Here is a 20,113-nt window from a genome sequence, read left to right as displayed (position 1 = left end):
ACTGCCCTGGGAGACGAGGAGCACCCTTAAGGGCAGGCGCAGAGGGGAACCTCCTGATGGATTAGCAAGGGACAGATGGGGAGGACAGTTGAAAGGAGCGACTTTGCCTCCTGCCCCTGATAAAACCTGTTACAGCCTAGGAAGGCCAATCCCCAGAGATGGGAGAGATAACAACAGAGTAGGGCAGGAACGGGGCTTGGAACCTGTCCTAAGAAGCTGCCAGCCTGAGGATGGAGGGGAGAAGGCTCTCTCTCCCCGTCTCCAAGACTAGGAGGAGACGGCTGGGGAGGAGGGGCTGGAAGGAAAGCACCTTGGCCCTCCCTGCCACAAACACAGCAGACTGGGAGTGAAACGGTGTGCCGTGCAAGGGCTGTGAGGCAGGGAGTTCAGGAGGCCAGTTGCTGGACCCAGACCTGAGCGCTGCTCTCCTGTCTCCCTCTGTCTGCATCCTACAGGGCTGAGAACTGCCTCTCTGCACTCCTGTCCCAATGGCAATGATCTGTCCATGTCCCCACCCTTGCCACCACTACAGATTGGGGTGAGCACATCCCCTGCTCAGACACATCCTATTGCTCACCCTGGCTTTCCCAGATCCAGTGTCACCCCACAGTGGGTCTCCCTGTGTCCTTGTTTGGACTCATTCATCATGGAAGGGTCTGCTCAGAGGTACAGCTATGGGAGGTGAGGGAGGCACGTCCCCCGACTTTTCAATATGCCGATGCTGTCTCTTTTAGTGGCTGCAGGAGTAGCTCATTCCATCTCCTGATCACAACTCCCCGCTAACGTTTTTCAAGGAGGCTGCCGAAGGGGACTCCTGACTACATTACACCTCTTGCTCTGCTTATTACTCTGGTGGCATTGCCCTGTACCATGATTGAAGAGGAGACAGGAGTAATCTCCTTGGCACGCTGGATGGGAAGTGCTCTTCCTCCCTCCTCTTCGTCATGTTCTCTCTTTGAAAGAAGCCTCTCTTTTTTAAATTAGGAGATGTAAACCTCCTCCTGAGCTGTGCCTGGCTGAAGATTACAGGGTGCCCCTCCCCAAGGATTTGGAAATCGCCCGAGAGAGCCAGTCCCCCTGGAAAGGGGGAGAAACTGAAGGGCTACAGCGACTAGAACAACACTTGAAAAATCAGGTGAGTCTCGCTTTCTATGTACCCGTTCCTTTTCCTCTTGCTCTGGATGCTGGCTAATAGCTCCATACTAACGTAGGTTATTATGGCCCTTAGCCCTGCTGCAGATGGCTGGGTCTGAGCCCAACAGGCAGAGAGGCTGGCCATAAAGGATCATTCAGCACCAAAGCACCTTGCTTCATCCCAACTCTTGGCTCCTGGAAGGGCTGACATCCATTGGCATAGGTGTCTCCAAGCAAACAGCTCACGTCCTCCTGGCATTTCAGAAGCCACCCACCAGGCTAAGTGGAAAAGATCTGTAGTTTGGTAAAGTCACACCCAAGTGGACCCTCTTATAAATTCAGAATACTCCTCTGACAAGACCTGTCAGCTTTTTTGGGAACCTGAGCTTTTGAGGGCCCATAGAGTAGAAGCAGCCTGGTCTCTGGCCTCACACAGAAGGTTGATGTATTTGGAGAACTAAATATTCTAGATGGGGCTTCCTTTGCCTTTGGTACTTGATTTAACAATGGCCACTCTACCTCGGATGTCATTATTGCCTTTGGATTGTGGTACACAGAGAAGCTTGGGAGGAATGAGCTGGGGCAGCAGCTGGAATGCAGTGTCTTTATCCCAGTCCCTTTTGATGCAGGTCAGTTTAGGAGATGCATTTATAAACCAGGGTGGTATGGCTCTTCATGTGCCATGAACTCTAAGCAAGGCTTCATGTGGCCTGCTGCAAGCTAGCCCCGTGTTCCGTGAGAATGACCCCGGGGCTCCGTAATACTGCAGTGTGACAGACAGGAAATTCTGCCACAGCTTCAGGGAAATTCAAAACTGGAGGTGTTGTTACTGAAAGAAATGAGAAAATATACAGTGCAAGCCACCAGGTCTCCCTTGAGTTATTTATTGTTATATTAAATTCAGCTTATTTCATACCACCTCCAGACTGTCACTTTAAGGTGCCATGGGATTGTGTGTTGAGAACACATGATTGCATTGCAGCAGTTGTCATGGGGAAAACTGGAGATTGTTGGTAGCTGGGTAGGAGGCAGTAGGGGTTTTTGGTCCTTGAGGAGCCAGCCGGGTTCTTTAGGATGGTAGGAAAAGCTCATTAGCTGGCCATTTTTGCTCAAATAAATCATCAGCAAAATAGTTGATAATGTCATTAATGATCAAAATTAGGTTTCAGAGTTAACGCCCAATTGACAAATGGCATAGTTCACCTCTCTCTTAGAGCAATTATCCTAGACTGTGGAATTATTCCACTTATCCCACTGTTCCTGGAAGACATCTCTGCCTTAGTTTGTTTTCAGTTCATATTTTGAAGGTTTGCTTTGCAACTTTAAGGGCCAGGTCGTATATAAATGAAAGTTTAGAGTCTAGAGCACAGTCTGCAGCCAGTTCCATAGCCACAAGTATGACGCTTCCCGGGGGTACCCCGGGTTTTGAGGCACCTTGCTACCACCTGCCCTTAGCGTGAGGACATCTTGTCTATGCCTGCTGGGGGTCAGTTCTCCAACTCCACTAGCCACAATCAGCACAAGCACTCCTCTCTAGGCCTATGCAGGCCCCGCTGTCTCTCTGTACTCTATAGGTTAGTGATAGGCACACTCCAACCCCCGAGCCCTCTGAGCATCTCCCTGGAGGGTTCAGCCCCCTTTCCACTGAACACACACTGTATTCACAGATTCACTGCTCCCAAAGGAACAGTACCCTCCTGCTTACCAAAAATGCCGCCGATCACAGCTCCCCTTAACACACAGCCCTTAGACAGGTTTATAGTGAGAACAAGCAAAACTTTATTTAACCCAAAATAGAGATTTGAGAAGTAGCAAGTAAAAGTATTGGAAACAAATGGTTACATGTAAAATACGATCATAACACATATCCTAGAGCCTAGACTTAAATTAACAAGATGTTTTCCTGTCCAACGAAGTTTAGCTCACTCAAAGTCCCTTCGTCGTTTTCCAGCCAGGTTGGCTGTGACCCTCCTTTCATAGGACAGAACACACTGACAGTTCATCTCCTTGGGGGAAGGGGGAAGCATGTCTCTAAACCCCCAACAACCCATTGTCTTTATTTATAAACAGGACCCTCCCCCCAGTTGTTTCTTCCTATGTGCTCCTTTCTTGATGACTTTACAGTCTTTTGATTAGCATTCAGCTCAGACTGTAGATGGGCCTCCATTGTGTAGCAGAACATATACAATACACACATGACCTCCCAGAGAGAGATGAGGATCTCTTTCCTCCTGCCTAACAGAAGCATGTTTATCGCCTTCTGGTGACTTGCCTTAACTGATAAAGATGAGCCCGGGAGCTTAAATTCCTAACTGTGCTAGACACTAAAATCATGACAGGTTTCAGAGTAGCAGCCGTGTTAGTCTGTATTCGCAAAAAGAAAAGGAGTACTTGTGGCACCTTAGAGACTAACAAATTTATTAGAGCATAAGCTTTCGTGAGCTACAGCTCACTTCATCGGATGCATCCGATGAAGTGAGCTGTAGCTCACGAAAGCTTATGCTCTAATAAATTTGTTAGTCTCTAAGGTGCCACAAGTACTCCTTTTCTTTTTACTAAAATCATGGACTCGGTAGAGATACTGGTTTTATGTCTCGTAACAACAATCTGTAACCCACTAGCCCTCCTTTGTCCTATGCCTGCAGAGATGTTAATTTCCCGCTATATCTTGAATAGGCTCTTGTAACATGTGTTAAGTCCTTATGCTTAACAATATGTCCCACCTTGCAGTTAGCTGTGACGCTCAGATTGCCTTTCTAGATCTGAAGAAGAGCTCTGTGGAGCCTGAAAGCTTGTGTCTCTCACCAACAGAAGTTAGTCCAATAAAAGATATTCCCTCAACCACCATGTCTCTCTAATATCCTGGGACCAGCATGGCTACAACAAAACTGCAAACAATTATCAATACATTCATTTTGAAATTATTCTGATGACCAGTGGGCTACAGGCTCTCAGTAGAGACCTCACATGTCACCTATTAGTGCAAACATCATTGTGTTTGGTTAGATAAGCTTGACTCATAGATATAAAATGGGTTCTTGTAACAGGCTGTAAAGCCTCATCCTCTTGGCAGGTGATGATCCTGCTGGAAAGTGGCTTTTGCTGATTCACTATTGCAGTGGGGAAATTTCCCTACTAGCTATAAGAAAAGTGGGAGTGGCTTTCCCTGGGAGATCTAGAGTGTGGGCTGAACTCTTCTCAAGGAGGAACCCTGGGTCATCCAAGTCTAAGGAGAAGACTTGGGTTACATTTTCTATTTCATTTCGATTTGAGTTCTTTTCACGTATAATGCCCAACTCCAGGAAGGGGCACAATTTGTGTGGCCTGTGTTTGGAGTATAGTGGGGAAGCCACCTGCTCACAGCTCTTTTCTGTTTCATTAACAGGACATACATTGTGGTGTTCTGCCTAAAATTGGTTGGTTTGTTTGTTTGTTTGTTTTTTAGGGCTGGATAGCAAATTTTACTAAACCAAGAACAATTCCAAATTCTCTGCTTCCAAGTACTACTGGACTGAGTCCCTATTTCAGCTTGGGCTGTTTGTCAGTTCGGAGGTTTTTTTATAGATTATCAAACATTTATGCTCAGGTAAGAAAATGCTGTGAGCAAATGAAGCCAACGCAATGGTTATCTAACAGTTTCCTAGAGCAGACTAGTCTCCTCCTCAGCAACAGTCGTATTAACACTGCAAAGTGGCTTTCGATATTGTTTGAAATATTATCCTTAAACAGATTAAAGCCTTGCCCTGACTAGGATTTCAAGGTGTAATGTTAGCTCGTGTTACCAAACTCCATCTAATTAACACTTGCTAAAATTGTAGCCAAGACAAAGAAATTGTCCTTTAGTACAGGCTAAAGTGATTGAGTTGCTGGGAGGAGGAGAAGCCTAGAGTGTAGCTCAACCAGCTAAAATTGAGCTAAAGGTATCGTCCCAGAGGTTCTCTGTCGACAAGACCTATGGGTGTTTTGGCTGCAGGTCAAGCTAAACAACATCAAGTTTGTCCTCCTTTGCAAATCTTAAATCTTGTATGTGCAAAAATGTCGGTTTTCATCAGTGCATAACTCAAAAACAGATGTACAGAATTTGCACAACCTTTGAGAAGAAATTACCGTTGAGAACAAGCCTGGAAAATGCCACCCTACGTGGAGACTGTTTCACAGTCTGCATGGGCACAGAGATCCATTTGTGGGATCCAGTTGTGGGAATGAGACTTCACTGTTTCATTAACATAAAACAGGGGTTCTCGTTAACTTTTTAAAAAAGGCTACTCTTCTTCAATGCATGAATCCGAGCAACTATATATCAGTCAGTGCGTGTCTGCTTTAAGGAATCTTAGGGTTTTATTTTTGCTTCAGGAAGAAATCCCGGTATGAATCTATCCTAGAAGGTTAGGGTGTTGCAGAAAATTATCCCAGATGGTCAGGGAATATTGAGTTTTAGGTGTTTTCAGCTCGCTCTGTTTTGGTGCTGCAAACTTTGTTTCAGACCTTGGCTCCTTGGATTCAACAGTAAAACGCTATAAAGCTAGCAGATGTTTTCAGCTGTAGTGTCTGGGCCAGCTCATGTGCTGGTTAAATTGTTGTGGCTCAGCTGCAGTCAATGGAATTATGACGACTTCCACAAGTTGAGGCTCTGGCGCTATGTCTTTGTTGCAGTCAAAGAACCACTCTCTGCCACCTGTATCACTTCAAGGACAGCTTCTGTGGAGAGAATTCTTCTATACTGTGGCATCAGCAACACCAAACTTTACCAGAATGGCAGGGAACCCCATCTGCCTTCAGATCAACTGGTACCAGGATGCAGAGAGACTCTACAAGTGGAGAATGGTAAAGTGCTGAATTCCCATTTGAGTAGAACCGATACATTCTTTTCTCTTGTTGGCTATTTCTAGTGCACCACAATGTATGCCAGAGGACTGTGAATAGCATTTTAAAAAAAATCAAGCCACTGGGTACAACATACCTTTTGCATGAAAGATGCTCTCTAAAATGTATCCCAAAGTACTATAGAGAGTTAAATACTTAGGAAGAGATTGACTGACTTAATCAAGATTTATATTGACCAGAGAATTGAATATAGCCCATCCACCTTCTAGACACCTGAGCACAGGGCTGTAAGCCAGGGCACTCTGAGTCCTATTCCCGCTTGTTCTCCTGATGGTCTATAATACCCCAATGAGAAAATTCAGAAGGGTTGAAGGAGGAGGAGATCTAACAGTGTCTTCAATATCTGCCTCTAAAGGAGATTGGGATGAAGGACTCTGTTGGCATTCCTGCCCCAGGATCTTGCAGTAATGTTTCACCCATCATGGTCCCTGGGTATTTTTTATTTCCTGCTGACTCTTTGGAGAGTTTTCCAACCAATCAACCAACCAAATAAAACCCAGGGAGCCTAACCTGTATAAGAGGTACACAATGATAATTATTAATACCTAGCTCTCATACACAAACAAAGAGCCCGCTCCAAGTCCCTCAGTGCAGTGTGTCCATATAACTATCAGCAATATTTTTATCATTTACTGTTTTTCTTCTTCAAACCACTTGATGAACATTGACTCTTCACTGCACCCCGAGCCGTCGGGAAGTGTCATTTTCCCTGCTTTACAGACAGGAAAATGGGCACAGAGCAATGAAATTACTTTCCCAAGGCCACAGAGAAACTGATCTTCATTGGTGCCAGGATAGGAACTAACCTCTCATTAGCCTACATATGCTACTTTAGCCAAGTAGCTCCTGAAAAATAGGCTATTTGAATCCTAATGTCTTCCTTATATAATATCCTACTATCTTTGCATATTCTTATGGCCCTGATGACCTACTGCTACAGGTTTAACAGGTTTTCACAACCTTGCACCCTATGTTGTCTCTACAAAGTGCTATCATTCCAATTTGGTAATGCTTGACACCTGTTTAGCATAGGTGTCTATGATGATGCAAGATGCTAGCCAGGGGAGAATCACAGAGCTGGGGAAAATAATTTGGACAAATAGTTTATTTGCTGAAACATGCAGTTTTTGGTTGACTCAAAACAAATTTCCTGAATAGTTTGGGCCCAAAAAACTTTTTCGGGAGGAGAAGGCCTGCTCCCTATAACTTCTGGTGCAGTTGTTATAGTATTCCTCTGGGATGTGAGAGACCCTGGTTCAATTCCTCCCTCTCCCTGATGTGGAGAAGGGATTTGAGCATGGGTCTTCTACAACGCAGGTGAGTGCCCAAGCCACTGGTCTCTCAATCTCTCCTGCTGATGCTGGTCCAGTTTGTGTATATAAATAGTCATTGGAGTAGGTATATGCACTTGGATTTCCCACATCCTAAGTGAGTGCCCTAACCACTAGGCTTTAAAGCAGCAGTTCTAAACCCACGGACCAATTAAAGGCTGCTGAGCTGCACAGTGGGGTCCAGGTTCCCGGCTGCCCAGCACGGCGGGGTCTGGGCTGCCTGGCCCGGCGCAGTGGGGTTGGGGTTGCCAGCCAGTCCTGTGCAGCGGGGGTCCGGAGTTTCCACCCAGCCCCACACAGCGAGTGTCCAGGGTCTGGGGCTGCCACCCAGCTCCGCAGGGGTCTGGGGTCAGCGTCAGGGCTACCGGCTGGCTCCATAGGGCCGGGGTCTGGGCTGCCACCTGGCTGCCCTGCCACCCGGCCCCAAGCGGCAGGATCCAGGGTTGGGACTGCTGCCCAGCCCCGCACAGCGGGGTCCAGGGTCCCTGCTGCCCATCCCCCCGCCCAGGACTCCACTCCTGGCCCCACTCTACTGGAAGAGTCTCTGGGTGGGAGGCGCTGGGCATAGGAGAGAGGTCGGAGAGGTGCGCTGTGGTTCTCAACCTGTGTCCCAGGTAATACAAAATAGGTTGAGAACCACTGTTCTAAAATCATTCTCATTCTTGTTCCCTAGCCCATTGTGCCAGAATATCCCATACCTCAGTAGCAAAGTCACTCTTCAGCGTGAACAAGGGTTCCACTTTGGGCCCGTAATGCCTGATCCTCTGACAAAGTGACTGGCCTCTGTGTTTAAAGAAAGGGCAAGGGAGAAGAAGCAATTCTGGGGGTGAAGGAGGGAATGGAGTACTGTGTATATTGAGCAGGAGGACTGAAATCTTCTGTGTGTTTTAGGCTCAGACAGGGTTTCCATGGATTGATGCGATCATGACTCAGCTTCATCAGGAAGGTTGGATTCACCATCTTGCTCGACATGCTGTTGCCTGCTTCCTGACTCGAGGAGACCTCTGGATCAGCTGGGAAGAGGGCATGAAGGTTCACAATCTTTTCTTTCATTGTTCATTGGCCTGTTCCTAAAGGTGCTTTGAAGAAGCCCCTGTGAAATGCAAATCTTCTGGAGGATTTGAATTGTCGAGAAATCATAGAATTGTAGGACTGGAAGGGACCTCGAAAGGTCCTCTAGTCAGTCCCCTGCATCCATGGCAATGTTTTATTATACTGTGCACCTGTGGTAAGGTTACATTAGAAGTATTATATTATTTTTAATACAATAGTGCTCAGAAGCCCCAGTTGAGATATGGGCTCTGTTGTGCTGGACGTTGTACAGATACATGCGTCATAAGAGGCAGTTCCTGCCCTGCAGAGCTAATAATCTAAATAAACCAGACAAAGATTGGGAGGGGAAATAGAAGCACAAAGAGAAGTGACTGGCTGAGCGTCACACAGCAGACCAGTAGCAAATCCAGGAATAGAATCAGGTCTCCTGAATCCTGACTCCAGGTTTAAAAAGCCTAATTCCAGCTTACTAGCCACAAGAGAGAAAAACAAATACATATACACAAATCAGCGTAGTCTCTACCGATGCTAACCAGGTCCTAGGTCCCCGAGGTGCCTGCAGGTCTTTCCTTCACCATAGCCTGCCCAGACTGACTTCCTTCTAGTGATATATCCCGATAGTTCCCAGTCTCCCCTGCTCTTAAAGGGATAGCACTCTGTTCCAGTGTCTTTTTTGCCCTTTATTTCACAGATCTGCATTCTTTACTTCCTTGCCACATAAGTGTTCCCCATCCCCAAGATGTGTTGTTTTCTCTCTCTTTAATTTCTCATGAAATACAGGTGTTTGAAGAGATGCTGTTAGATGCAGACTACAGCATCAATGCAGGAAACTGGATGTGGCTGTCAGCCAGTGCTTTCTTCCATCAGTACACACGCATTTTCTGCCCGGTCCGCTTTGGCAAACGCACAGATCCAGAAGGGCAATATATTCGGTAAGAAGACACACAATATAACAACCGTTTTTGGGTTTTTATCTACTATTCTAGGTACTTATTTGGCCCCTGTTACTGTAGTATCTGAGTACCTTGCAGTCTTAATTGTCATTATCCTGTAGTCCAGTGGGGTAGGGCAGAGCTATTATCCATGTTTTACAGATGGGGCACAGAGTGACTAAGGGACTTGCCCAAGGTCAGACAGGAAGCCTGTGGCAGAACAGGATATTGAGCATGTGTCTCCCAAGTCCCAGGCCAGCACCCTCACCACTAGACCATCCTTCTTCTCTAGTGCAATAGTTTATCAATCCCTACCACGCTTTCTGGTCCTGTCCTTGTGCATTTTAGCAGAAGCCTGCGCTGGGACTCAGGAAATCTGGGTTCTATTCCTGCCTGTGCCACTGGCCCGCTGGGTGACCTTGGGCAAGTCACTTTCCCTGCTCTGTGCCTCAGTTTCCCCATCTGTAAAATGGGGATCCCGCTTCTGACCATCTTCGTAATACATTTTGAGAGTTACTGATGAAAAACATAGTAGATCATTAGTTTCTCATCATTGCTGATAAAGATATTGAGCAGGTTCGTGTTTAAGTAATTGGCAATTTTACAATAACTTCAGTAAGAACAGGAGCAGGCGCTAACTAGATATTTGTGTCTAAGCATGCATTCTCCTTTTCCCCTTGCCACCTCCTGCTGTCTGATTCGTTTAAATCTGTCCCAAACTCATACAGTCGAGAGACGCATGCTAAAATATCAACATGGTTGCTTAGCACTCGTGTGCCCTGCACTGAAATACTCAAGTATTTGCCTACAGAATTTATATATATATATATATATTTTTTTTTTTGTAGAAAATACCTCCCTGTGCTAACGAATTTTCCTTCCAAGTACATCTATGAGCCTTGGACAGCACCAGAAAAGGCACAGAAGCAGGCAGGATGTATTATAGGTAATTCTGAGGTCATGTTAAGGATTTTGCTACTGATACGGGTTGTATGAAATAAGTATTTGCTAGAGATGAAAACGTAACATTTTAAGCAAGGATTTGGCCCTTACATTCTGAAATGGATTAGCCTAACATTTTTGATTGTTTCAGCTCTCAGATAAAGATGACTCGTTATTACAAACTGCAATATGACTTAAGGGTCTGCTGTGCCTTAATATTGTCTCGTGTGCCAAACCTAATGCAGTCCCTCAGACTGTTGTCTGTCACATGTACTCACATGGTCCCCATTGCTATAGTATCTGAATACCTCGCAATGTTCAACGTATCCTTTTCTGCTGCTAGAAGAAAAGGAGTACTTGTGGCACCTTAGAGACCAACAAATTTATTAGAGCATAAGCTTTCGTGAGCTACAGCTCACTTCATCGGATGCATTTGGTGGAAAAAACAGAGGGGAGATTGATATACACACACAGAGAACATGAAACAATGGGTTTATCATACACACTGTAAGGAGAGTGATCACTTAAGATAAGCCATCACCAGCAGCAGGGGGGGAAAGGAGGAAAACCTTTCATGGTGACAAGCAAGGTAGGCTATTTCCAGCAGTTAACAAGAATATCTGAGGAACAGTGGGGGGTGGGGTGGGGGGGAGAAATAACATGGGGAAATAGTTTTACTTTGTGTAAAGTAAAAGTATTTGGCCATCCACTCCCAGTCTTTATTCAAGCCTAAGTTAATTGTATCCAGTTTGCAAATTAATTCCAATTCAGCAGTCTCTCGTTGGAGTCTGTTTTTGAAGCTTTTTTGTTGAAGGATAGCCACTCTTAGGTCTGTAATCGAGTGACCAGAAAGATTGAAGTGTTCTCCAACTGGTTTTTGAATGTTATAATTCTTGACATCTGATTTGTGTCCATTCATTCTTTTACGTAGAGACTGTCCAGTTTGACCAATGTACATGGCAGAGGGGCATTGCTGGCACATGATGGCATATATCACATTGGTAGATGCGCAGGTGAATGAGCTTCTGATAGTGTGGCTGATGTGATTAGGCCCTATGATGGTGTCCCCTGAATAGATATGTGGACAGATTTGGCAACGGGCTTTGTTGCAAGGATAGGTTCCTGGGTTAGTGGTTCTGTTGTGTGGTGTGTGGTTGCTGGTGAGTATTTGCTTCAGATTGGGGGGCTGTCTGTAGGCAAGGACTGGCTTGTCTCCCAGGATCTGTGAGTGATGGGTCGTCCTTCAGGATAGGTTGTAGATCCTTGATGATGCATCAGGAACAGTATCCCTGATAATGTCACGGCTAACCTGGTGGCTGAACTTTGTGACTTTGTCCTCACCCATAACTATTTCACATTTGGGGACAATGTATACCTTCAAATCAGCGGCTCTGCGATGGGTACCCGCATGGCCCCACAGTATGCCAACATTTTTATGGCTGACTTAGAACAACGCTTCCTCAGCTCTTGTCTCCTAATGCCCCTACTCTACTAGCGCTACATTGATGACATCTTCATCATCTGGACCCATGGAAAAGAAGCCCTTGAGGAATTCCACCATGATTTCAACAATTTCCATCCCACCATCAACCTCAGCCTGGACCAGTCCACACAAGAGATCCACTTCCTGGACACTACGGTGCTAATAAGCGATGGTCACATAAACACCACCCTATATCGGAAACCTACTGACCGCTATTCCTACCTACATGCCTCTAGCTTTCATCCAGATCATACCACTCGATCCATTGTCTACAGCCAAGCGCTACGATATAACCGCATTTGCTCCAACCCCTCAGACAGAGACAAACACCTACAAGATCTCTATCATGCATTCCTATAACTACAATACCCACCTGCTGAAGTGAAGAAACAGATTGACAGAGCCAGAAGAGTACCCAGAAGTCACCTACTACAGGACAGGCCCAACAAAGAAAATAGCAGAACGCCACTAGCCATCACCTTCAGCCCCCAACTAAAACCTCTCCAACGCATCATCAAGGATCTACAACCTATCCTGAAGGACGACCCATCACTCTCACAGATCTTGGGAGACAGGCCAGTCCTTGCTTATAGACAGCCCCCCAATCTGAAGCAAATACTCACCAGCAACCACACACCACACAACAGAACCACTAACCCAGGAACCTGTCCTTGCAACAAAGCCCGTTGCCAACTCTGTCCACATATCTATTCAGGGGACACCATCATAGGGCCTAATCACATCAGCCACACTATCAGAGGCTCGTTCACCTGCGCATCTACCAATGTGATATATGACATCATGTGCCAGCAATGCCCCTCTGCCATGTACATTGGTCAAACTGGACAGTCTCTACGTAAAAGAATGAATGGACACAAATCAGATGTCAAGAATTATAACATTCAAAAACCAGTTGGAGAACACTTCAATCTCTCTGGTCACTCGATTACAGACCTAAGAGTGGCTATCCTTCAACAAAAAAGCTTCAAAAACAGACTCCAAGGAGAGACTGCTGAATTGGAATTAATTTGCAAACTGGATACAATTAACTTGGGCTTGAATAGAGACTGGGAATGGATGAGTCATTACAAAAAGTAAAACTATTTCCCCATGTTATTTCTCCCCCCCACCCTACCCCCTACTGTTCCTCAGATATTCTTGTTAACTGCTGGAAATAGCCTACTTTGCTTGTCACCATGTCACCTTGCTTGTCACCATGTCACCATTTCCTCCTTTCCCCCGCCGCTGCTGGTGATGGCTTATCTTAAGTGATCACTCTCCTTACAGTGTGTATGATAAACCCATTGTTTCATGTTCTCTGTGTGTGTATATCAATCTCCCCTCTGTTTTTTCCACCAAATGCATCCGATGAAGTGAGCTGTAGCTCACGAAAGCTTATGCTCTAATAAATTTGTTAGTCTCTAAGATGCCACAAGTACTCCTTTTCTTTTTGCGAATACAGACTAACACGGCTGCTACTCTGAAACCTGTTTTCTGCTGCTGTGAGGTACAGTTGTGCTGTCATTCCTGTATTACAGATGGGGAGTTGAGGCCCAGAGAGACAAAGGACTCAGGCTCACACAGGAGGTCTGTGGTGGAGCTGGGCACTGAATCTACTGCTCTCAAGTCCCATGCTAACACCCTAACCACTAAGCCATCCTGCCTCTCAATATGCTGCTATACATCACTCTGTGTGTCTTCACACTGAGATAAAGAGGGATGGGGCTGGAGGGTTGTGGGGATTTGTAATGGTTTTTGCACAGTGAAAACTTGCTGAGATTGTGGCTGCAAACCGGAAAGTCAATGGCAAAACTCCTATTCAATGGAGCCAGGATTTTGCTGTGTCTGTATTTGAGGCATGAACAGGGGAGAGGAAGGGTAGCTAGTGGTCAGGGCAGGTGCCTATGACATGGGAGACCTGGGTTTAAGTCCCTGTTCTTCTACAGGTTTCCTCTGTTTCCTTAGGGAACTCATTTAGCCTTTCTGTGCGTTCTGTATCTGAACAATGGGGAAAAAAGAATTCCCTGCTCCACAGGGGTGTTATGCAGATTCATACATTACAGAGTGTGAAGCACTGAGATACTATAGAAATAGGGGCATATAAGTACCTAAGATAGATAGATGACAAGCAAGCCTGCTGTGGTTATGCCAGCAGCATCCTCTGAGTGCTTGAGTAAGAAAGCCACAGACAAAAGCATAACTGATTTCTATCACTGAACAGTTCAGCTATGTCAAATTTCAACAAGGAACGGTTGTTACTTACAGATTCATAGATACTAAGGTCAGAAGGAACCATTCTGATCATCTAGTCTGACCTCCTGCACACCGCAGGCCACAGAATCTCACCCACCCACTCCTACGAAAAACCTCACCCATGTCTGAGCTATTGAAGTCCTCAAATCATGGTTTAAAGACTTCAAGGAGCAGAGAAGCCTCCCTCAAGTCACCCATGCCCCATGTTACAGAGGAAGGCGAAAAACCTCCAGGGCCTCTCCAATCTGCCCTGGAGGAAAATTCCTTCCCAACCCCAAATATGGCAATCAGCTAAACCCTGAGCATATGGGCAAAATTCACCAGCCAGATAATACAGAAAATTCTTTCCTGGGTAACTCAGATCCCATCCATCTAATATCCCATCTTAGGGGATTAGTCCTATTTACCCTGAATATTTAAAGATCAATTACTTACCAAAATCCCATTATCCCATCATACCATCTCCTCCATAAACTTATCCAGTAGAATCTTAAAACCAGATAGATCTTTTGCCCCCACTGCTTCCCTTGGAAGGCTATTCCAAAACTTCACTCCTCTGATGGTTAAAAATCTTTGTCTAATTTCAAGTCTAAACTTCCTGGTGGTCAGTTTATACCCATTTGTTCTTGTGTCCACATTGGTGCTGAGCTTAAATAATTCCTCTCCCTCTCCTGTATTTATCCCTCTGATATATTTATAGAGAGCAATCATATCTTCCCTCAACCTTCTTTTAGTTAGGCTAAACAAGCCAAGCTCCTTAAGTCTCCTTTCATAAGACAAGTTTTCCATTCCTCGGATCATCCTAGTAGCCCTTCTCTGTACCTGCTCCAGTTTGAATTCATCCTCTTTAAACATGGGAGACCAGAACTGCACACAGTATTCTAGGTGAGGTCTCACCAGTGCCTTGTATAATGGTACTAAAACCTCCTTATCCCTACTGGAAATACCTCTCCTGATGCATCCCAAAACCGCATTAGCTTTTTTCACAGCCATATCACATTGGCAGCTCATAGTCATCCTATGATCAACCAATACTCCAAGGTCCTTCTCCTCTTCCGTTACTTCTAATTGATGCGTCCCCAACTTATAACTAAAATTCTTGTTATTAATCCATAAATGCATAACCTTACACTTCTCACTATTAAATTTCATTCTATTACTATTACTCCAGTTTACAAGGTCATCCAGATCCTCCTGTATAATATCTCGATCCTTCTCTGAATTGGCAATACCTCCCAGCTTTGTATCATCTGCAAACTTTATTAGCACACTCCCACTTTTTGTGCCAAGGTCAGTAATAAAAAGATTAAATAAGATTGGTCCCAAAACCGATCCCTGAGGAACTCCACTGGTAACCTCCCTCCAGCCTGACAGTTCGCCTTTCAGTAGGACCCGTTGCAGTCTCCCCTTTAACCAATTCCTTATCCACCTTTTGATGTTCGTATTGATCCCCATCTTCTCCAATTTAACTAATAATTCCCCATGTGGCACTGTATCAAATGCCTTACTGAAATCTAGGTAAATTAGATCCACTGCATTTCCTTTATCTAAAAAATCTGTTACTTTTTCAAAAAAAGGAGATTAGGTTGGTTTGGCACGATCTACCTTTTGTAAAACCATGTTGTATTTTGTCCCATTGACTTCAATGTCCTTAACTAATTTCTCCTTCAAAATTTTTTCCAGGACCTTGCATACTACAGATGTCAAACTAACTGGCCTGTAGTTACCCGGATCACTTTTTTTTTTCCTTTCTTAAAAATAGGAACTATATTAGCAATTCTCCAATCATTCGGTACTACTCCTGAGTTCACAGATTCATTAAAAATTCCTGCTAAAGGGCTTGCAATTTCAGGTGCCAATTCCTTTAATATTCTTGGATGAAGATTATCTGGGCCCCCCGATTTAGTCCCATTAAGCTGTTTCAGTTTTGCTTCTACCTCAGATATGGTAATATCTACCTCTATATCCTCCTTCCCATTTGTCATGCTACCATTATCCCCAAGATCCTCTTTAGCCTTATTAAAGACTGAGGCAAAGTATTTGTTTAGATATTGGGCCATGCCTAGATTATCTTTAACCTCCACTCCATCCTCAGTATTTAGCGGCCCCACTTCTTCTTTCTTAGTTTTCTTCTTATTTATATGGCTATAGAACCTTTTACTATTGGTTTTAATTCCCTTTGCAAGGTCCAACTCTACTCGACTTTTAGCCCGTCTCACTTTACCCCTACATGTTCTGACCTCAATTAGGTAGCTTTCCTTGCTGATCCCTCCCATCTTCCACTCCCTGTATGCTTTCTGCTTCTTCTTAATCACCTCTCTAAGATGCTTGGTCTACAACTCCTTCCTATGAATATTTTCCCCTTTCTTGGGATACAGGCTTCTGATAGCTTCTGCAGTTTTGATTTAAAGTAATCCCAGGCCTCCTCTACCTTTAGATCCACAAGTTCTTCAGTCCAATCCACTTCCCTAACTAATTTCCTTAATTTTTGAAAGTCAGCCCTTTTGAAATCAAAAACCCTAGTTGCAGATTTATTTTTGTTAATCCTTCCATTTCGTTTGAACTGAATTAGCTCATGATCACTTGAGCCAAGATTGTCCCCTACAACCATTTCTTCTATGAGGTCCTCGCTACTCACCAAAATTAAATCTAAAATGGCATCCCCTCTAGTCGGTTCAGCAACTACTTGATAAAGGAATCCATCAGCTATCGCATCTAGGAAAATCTGAGCCCTATTATTATTACTAGCACTGGTCCTCCAGTCTATATCTGGGAAATTAAAGTCTCCCATGATCACGCAATTTCCATTAGTATTTACTTTATTAAAAACATTAAAAAGGGCTCTATCCATATCCAAATTAGATCCCGGAGGTCTATAGCACACCCCAAGCACTATCGTAGGAGAGGCTTTACTAGTTATCTTCCCCAATGTAATTTTTGCCCAGACGGACTCTGTCTTATCCATTGCATCGCTTCTTATTTCTTTACATTCTACCTCATCATTGATATACAATGCTACTCCACCACCTTTACCTTTGTTTCTGTCTTTCCTAAACAGCACATACCCTTCAATACCTGTAGTCCAGTCATGACTACTATTCCACCATGTTTCTGTTATCCTATAATATCTGGTTTCACTTCCTGCACCAGTAGCTCTAGTTCCTCCATTTTGTTACCTAGGCTCCTCGCATTGGTGTACAAACATCTTAATTTTTGCTGTTTGACCTCGCTCACATTTTGTACCCTATTAGGCACCGTCATTCCACAGCCAGTATAACCTATTAGACTAGTATCCACACTGCCCTCGCTCCTTATATACATTCTACCCACGGCTGTATCCTTTCTTACTTTGTCTTCTTCCCTCTCAATGCTAAAATCTGGCGTGGAGATTACCTGGACATCTCCCAACCATCTCCCCCTAATTCCTAGTTTAAAGCTCTCTTTATCAGTTGTGCCAGCCTTGATCCTAGAAGTCTATTTCCTTCCTTACTCAGATGAAGTCCATCCCGAGAGAACTGTCCTCTATCTGTGAATGCCTACCAGTGGCCATACATCCCAAAGCCCTCCTTATAGCACCACTGCCTAAGCCATCTGTTGACAGTCATAATCTTGTCACACCTTTGTTGCCCTTCTCTAGGAACAGGAAGGATCCCGCTAAAGATCACCTGAGCCTCAATTTCCTTAAGCGTCTTCCCCAGCCTAGCATAGTCTCCCTTAATACTTTCCAGCGAGAATCTAGCCGTATCATTTGTTCCCACATGAAGGATAATTAGGGGATTCTTTCCCGCTCCCTTTAGGATCCTTTTCAACCTCAGGTCTACATCCCGTATCTTAGCACCTGGAAGACAGCACACCCTTCTATTCTCTGGATCAGCTCTAGTTACAGGCCTGTCTATCCTTCTCAGTAAGGAGTCCCCGATCACATAGACCTGCCTTTTCCTGGTGACAGGGCTATTCTCCAGTCTCTCCCCTGTTCCCTCTGGCTGCAAGTTCTTTCCATTCCTATTTTCCCTTATAATCCTCTTCAACCTATCCTGTATCCTCCTGGGGCTCATATTTGGTGTTGTCTCCCTTGACTCTTCCGCTTTTCCTATAGGACTAGCCTCTCTTCTCTTCTTCCTTACCCTTCCACCTTCAACAAGTACTTGCTGAGCCCCTTCTTCATTTTCCAACTCTGCAAACCTGTTCCTAAGCTCTATTTCTCCTTCACTAGCCCGTCTTTTCCTCTGCCTGGTTCTTTTTAGTCACATGCTTCCACTGACCACTTTCCTCACCCAGTCTCCCCTCAAAATTCCCCAGCCCTGCTTCCATCTGTGAGTCGGAGCTTTTCCCTTCAGATACCTCATGTCTTTGCTCTATCATCTGCTCAAACCCCTTCCTAAACTCAACGAGACTTTCCACCTGCATCTCCAAACCTCGGATCTTTTCCTCCATCAGCTCTATCAGACGGCATTTCATGCGGAAAAAACTCTTACCGGGTCCCCCCTCCAGGATCATGTACATACCACAGCTTCGACATCCAGTCATCCTCAATGTGTCTTCCACTACAGGAGTCACTCCCACAGCTGCCTCTGTATCTGTCATTGCCTTCCCACCTAAGTCCTGTTAATCTGGGAAACAAGCCACACCAAAAAGACTACCCCCCCCAGCAAAAGCAAACCCCAAATAAGCACCACAATACAAACTCCCCTTTCAAACTCCCCTGTTTACAGCTCTGTTTGCTAGCTCCTGTGCCGCTGCAGCTGTCCACTTTCTCTCTCTCTCTCTCTCTCTCTCTCTCTCTCTCTCTGATTTTAAGTATCCCCTCTCCTATTGATAGACGTGGCTGTAATACCAGACACAACACTCGGAGCTTTCCTAAGCAAGCCACTGGACCAAAGAATGCTAAAACTGATGCTGAGAACAAAGAAACTCAGAGGATCAAGCTTCAAAATCTCACTTCTGCCTCAAGGGCCTTTCTTGGTTGCTCCTCCAGCAGAGGGGCCATTCAATACAACATGAGACCTATGGAGAAATCACGGCTGCTATCTTAATCCCAGTAACGTCCTGCCCAGATATAGTTCTTCCAGGACCACTAGCACAACCAGCAGCACTAGTGGCCTAGTTGTCTGCAGCCTAAAATACCAACACCTCCGACATGGACTTGCTGCAAGAGGGAAGGGTTTATCTGCACCCTCTCTCCCACTCCTAGCAGACATGCACTGGAGCAGCTGTAATTTGTCCCTCTCTATATATGCGTCTAATAGCAGCACGATATCTTGGCTGGGATTTCAAAGAGTGTAAGGGAATTAGTAGTAATTGCACTGAGGTAGTACCTAGAGACCCAATTATTGATCAGGACCCCGATTCATAGATTCCAAGGCCAGAAAGGACCATTGGGATCATCTAGTCTGACCCCCTGCATAGCACAGGCCAGAGACCTGCCCCCCAAATAATCCCTAGAGCCGATCTTTCAAAGAAATATCCAATCTTGATTTTAAATTGTGAATGACGGAGAATCCACCACAACCCTTGATCCAATTGTTAATTACTCTCCCTATTAAAATGTACACCTTATTTCCAATCTGAATTTATCTAGCTTCAACTTCCAGCCATCGGATTGTGTTAGACCTTTCTCCACAAGATTGAGGAGTCCATTATTAAATATTTGTTCCCTGTGTAAGTACCTATAGATAGAAATCAAGTCAACCCATATTCTTCTTTTTGTTAAGCTAAATATCTAGACTCCAGAAGCTCAATCACTAATCCTTTAATCTCTCTCATGGCTCTTTGATGACTCTTCTCCAATTTATCAACATCCTTCTTGCAGCGTGGGCCCCAGAACTGAACACAATATTCAAGTAGTGGCTGCAACTGTGCCAGTGTGCTAGGCGCTGTACAAAAACAGAAGAAAAAGATGGTCTCTGTCCAAAAGGTGCCCAAATACCAATACTGTTTTCATTAAGCAGGTTTTGCCAGGCTAAAAATTCAAAATATATTTTAAAATAACTATTCTAATTAACTCAACTTCTTGGCTGGTTTCCATCCAGGGAGATCATTCTGTGAAGTGATACTCAGTCTTTGATAGATCATCAAAAAAAGCTACTGCTTGGCAAAGGGCC

At 44.8% G+C, this 20,113-nt stretch overlaps 1 protein-coding gene across 3 annotated transcripts in view; it reads left to right on the top strand.

Moving 5' to 3' along the window:
* Window positions 1–20,113, top strand: part of LOC119846382 (cryptochrome-1-like) — a 43,399-nt gene that overhangs the window by 13,007 nt on the left and 10,279 nt on the right. For all 3 annotated transcript variants that reach the window (XM_043500474.1, XM_038379981.2, XM_038379982.2), the window contains 6 exons: window positions 985–1,135; window positions 4,580–4,720; window positions 5,788–5,958; window positions 8,241–8,381; window positions 9,183–9,334; window positions 10,183–10,280. In XM_043500474.1, coding sequence (XP_043356409.1) covers window positions 985–1,135; window positions 4,580–4,720; window positions 5,788–5,958; window positions 8,241–8,381; window positions 9,183–9,334; window positions 10,183–10,280 — 854 coding nt within the window. The remainder of the gene's footprint in view (window positions 1–984; window positions 1,136–4,579; window positions 4,721–5,787; window positions 5,959–8,240; window positions 8,382–9,182; window positions 9,335–10,182; window positions 10,281–20,113) is intronic.

The sequence above is a fragment of the Dermochelys coriacea genome, chromosome 21, assembly GCF_009764565.3.
Source record: "Dermochelys coriacea isolate rDerCor1 chromosome 21, rDerCor1.pri.v4, whole genome shotgun sequence".
In the NCBI taxonomy this organism is placed as follows: Eukaryota; Metazoa; Chordata; order Testudines; family Dermochelyidae; genus Dermochelys; species Dermochelys coriacea.
Note: the sequence above shows the minus strand (reverse complement) of the source record. Positions and strands in the feature narration are given on the sequence as shown.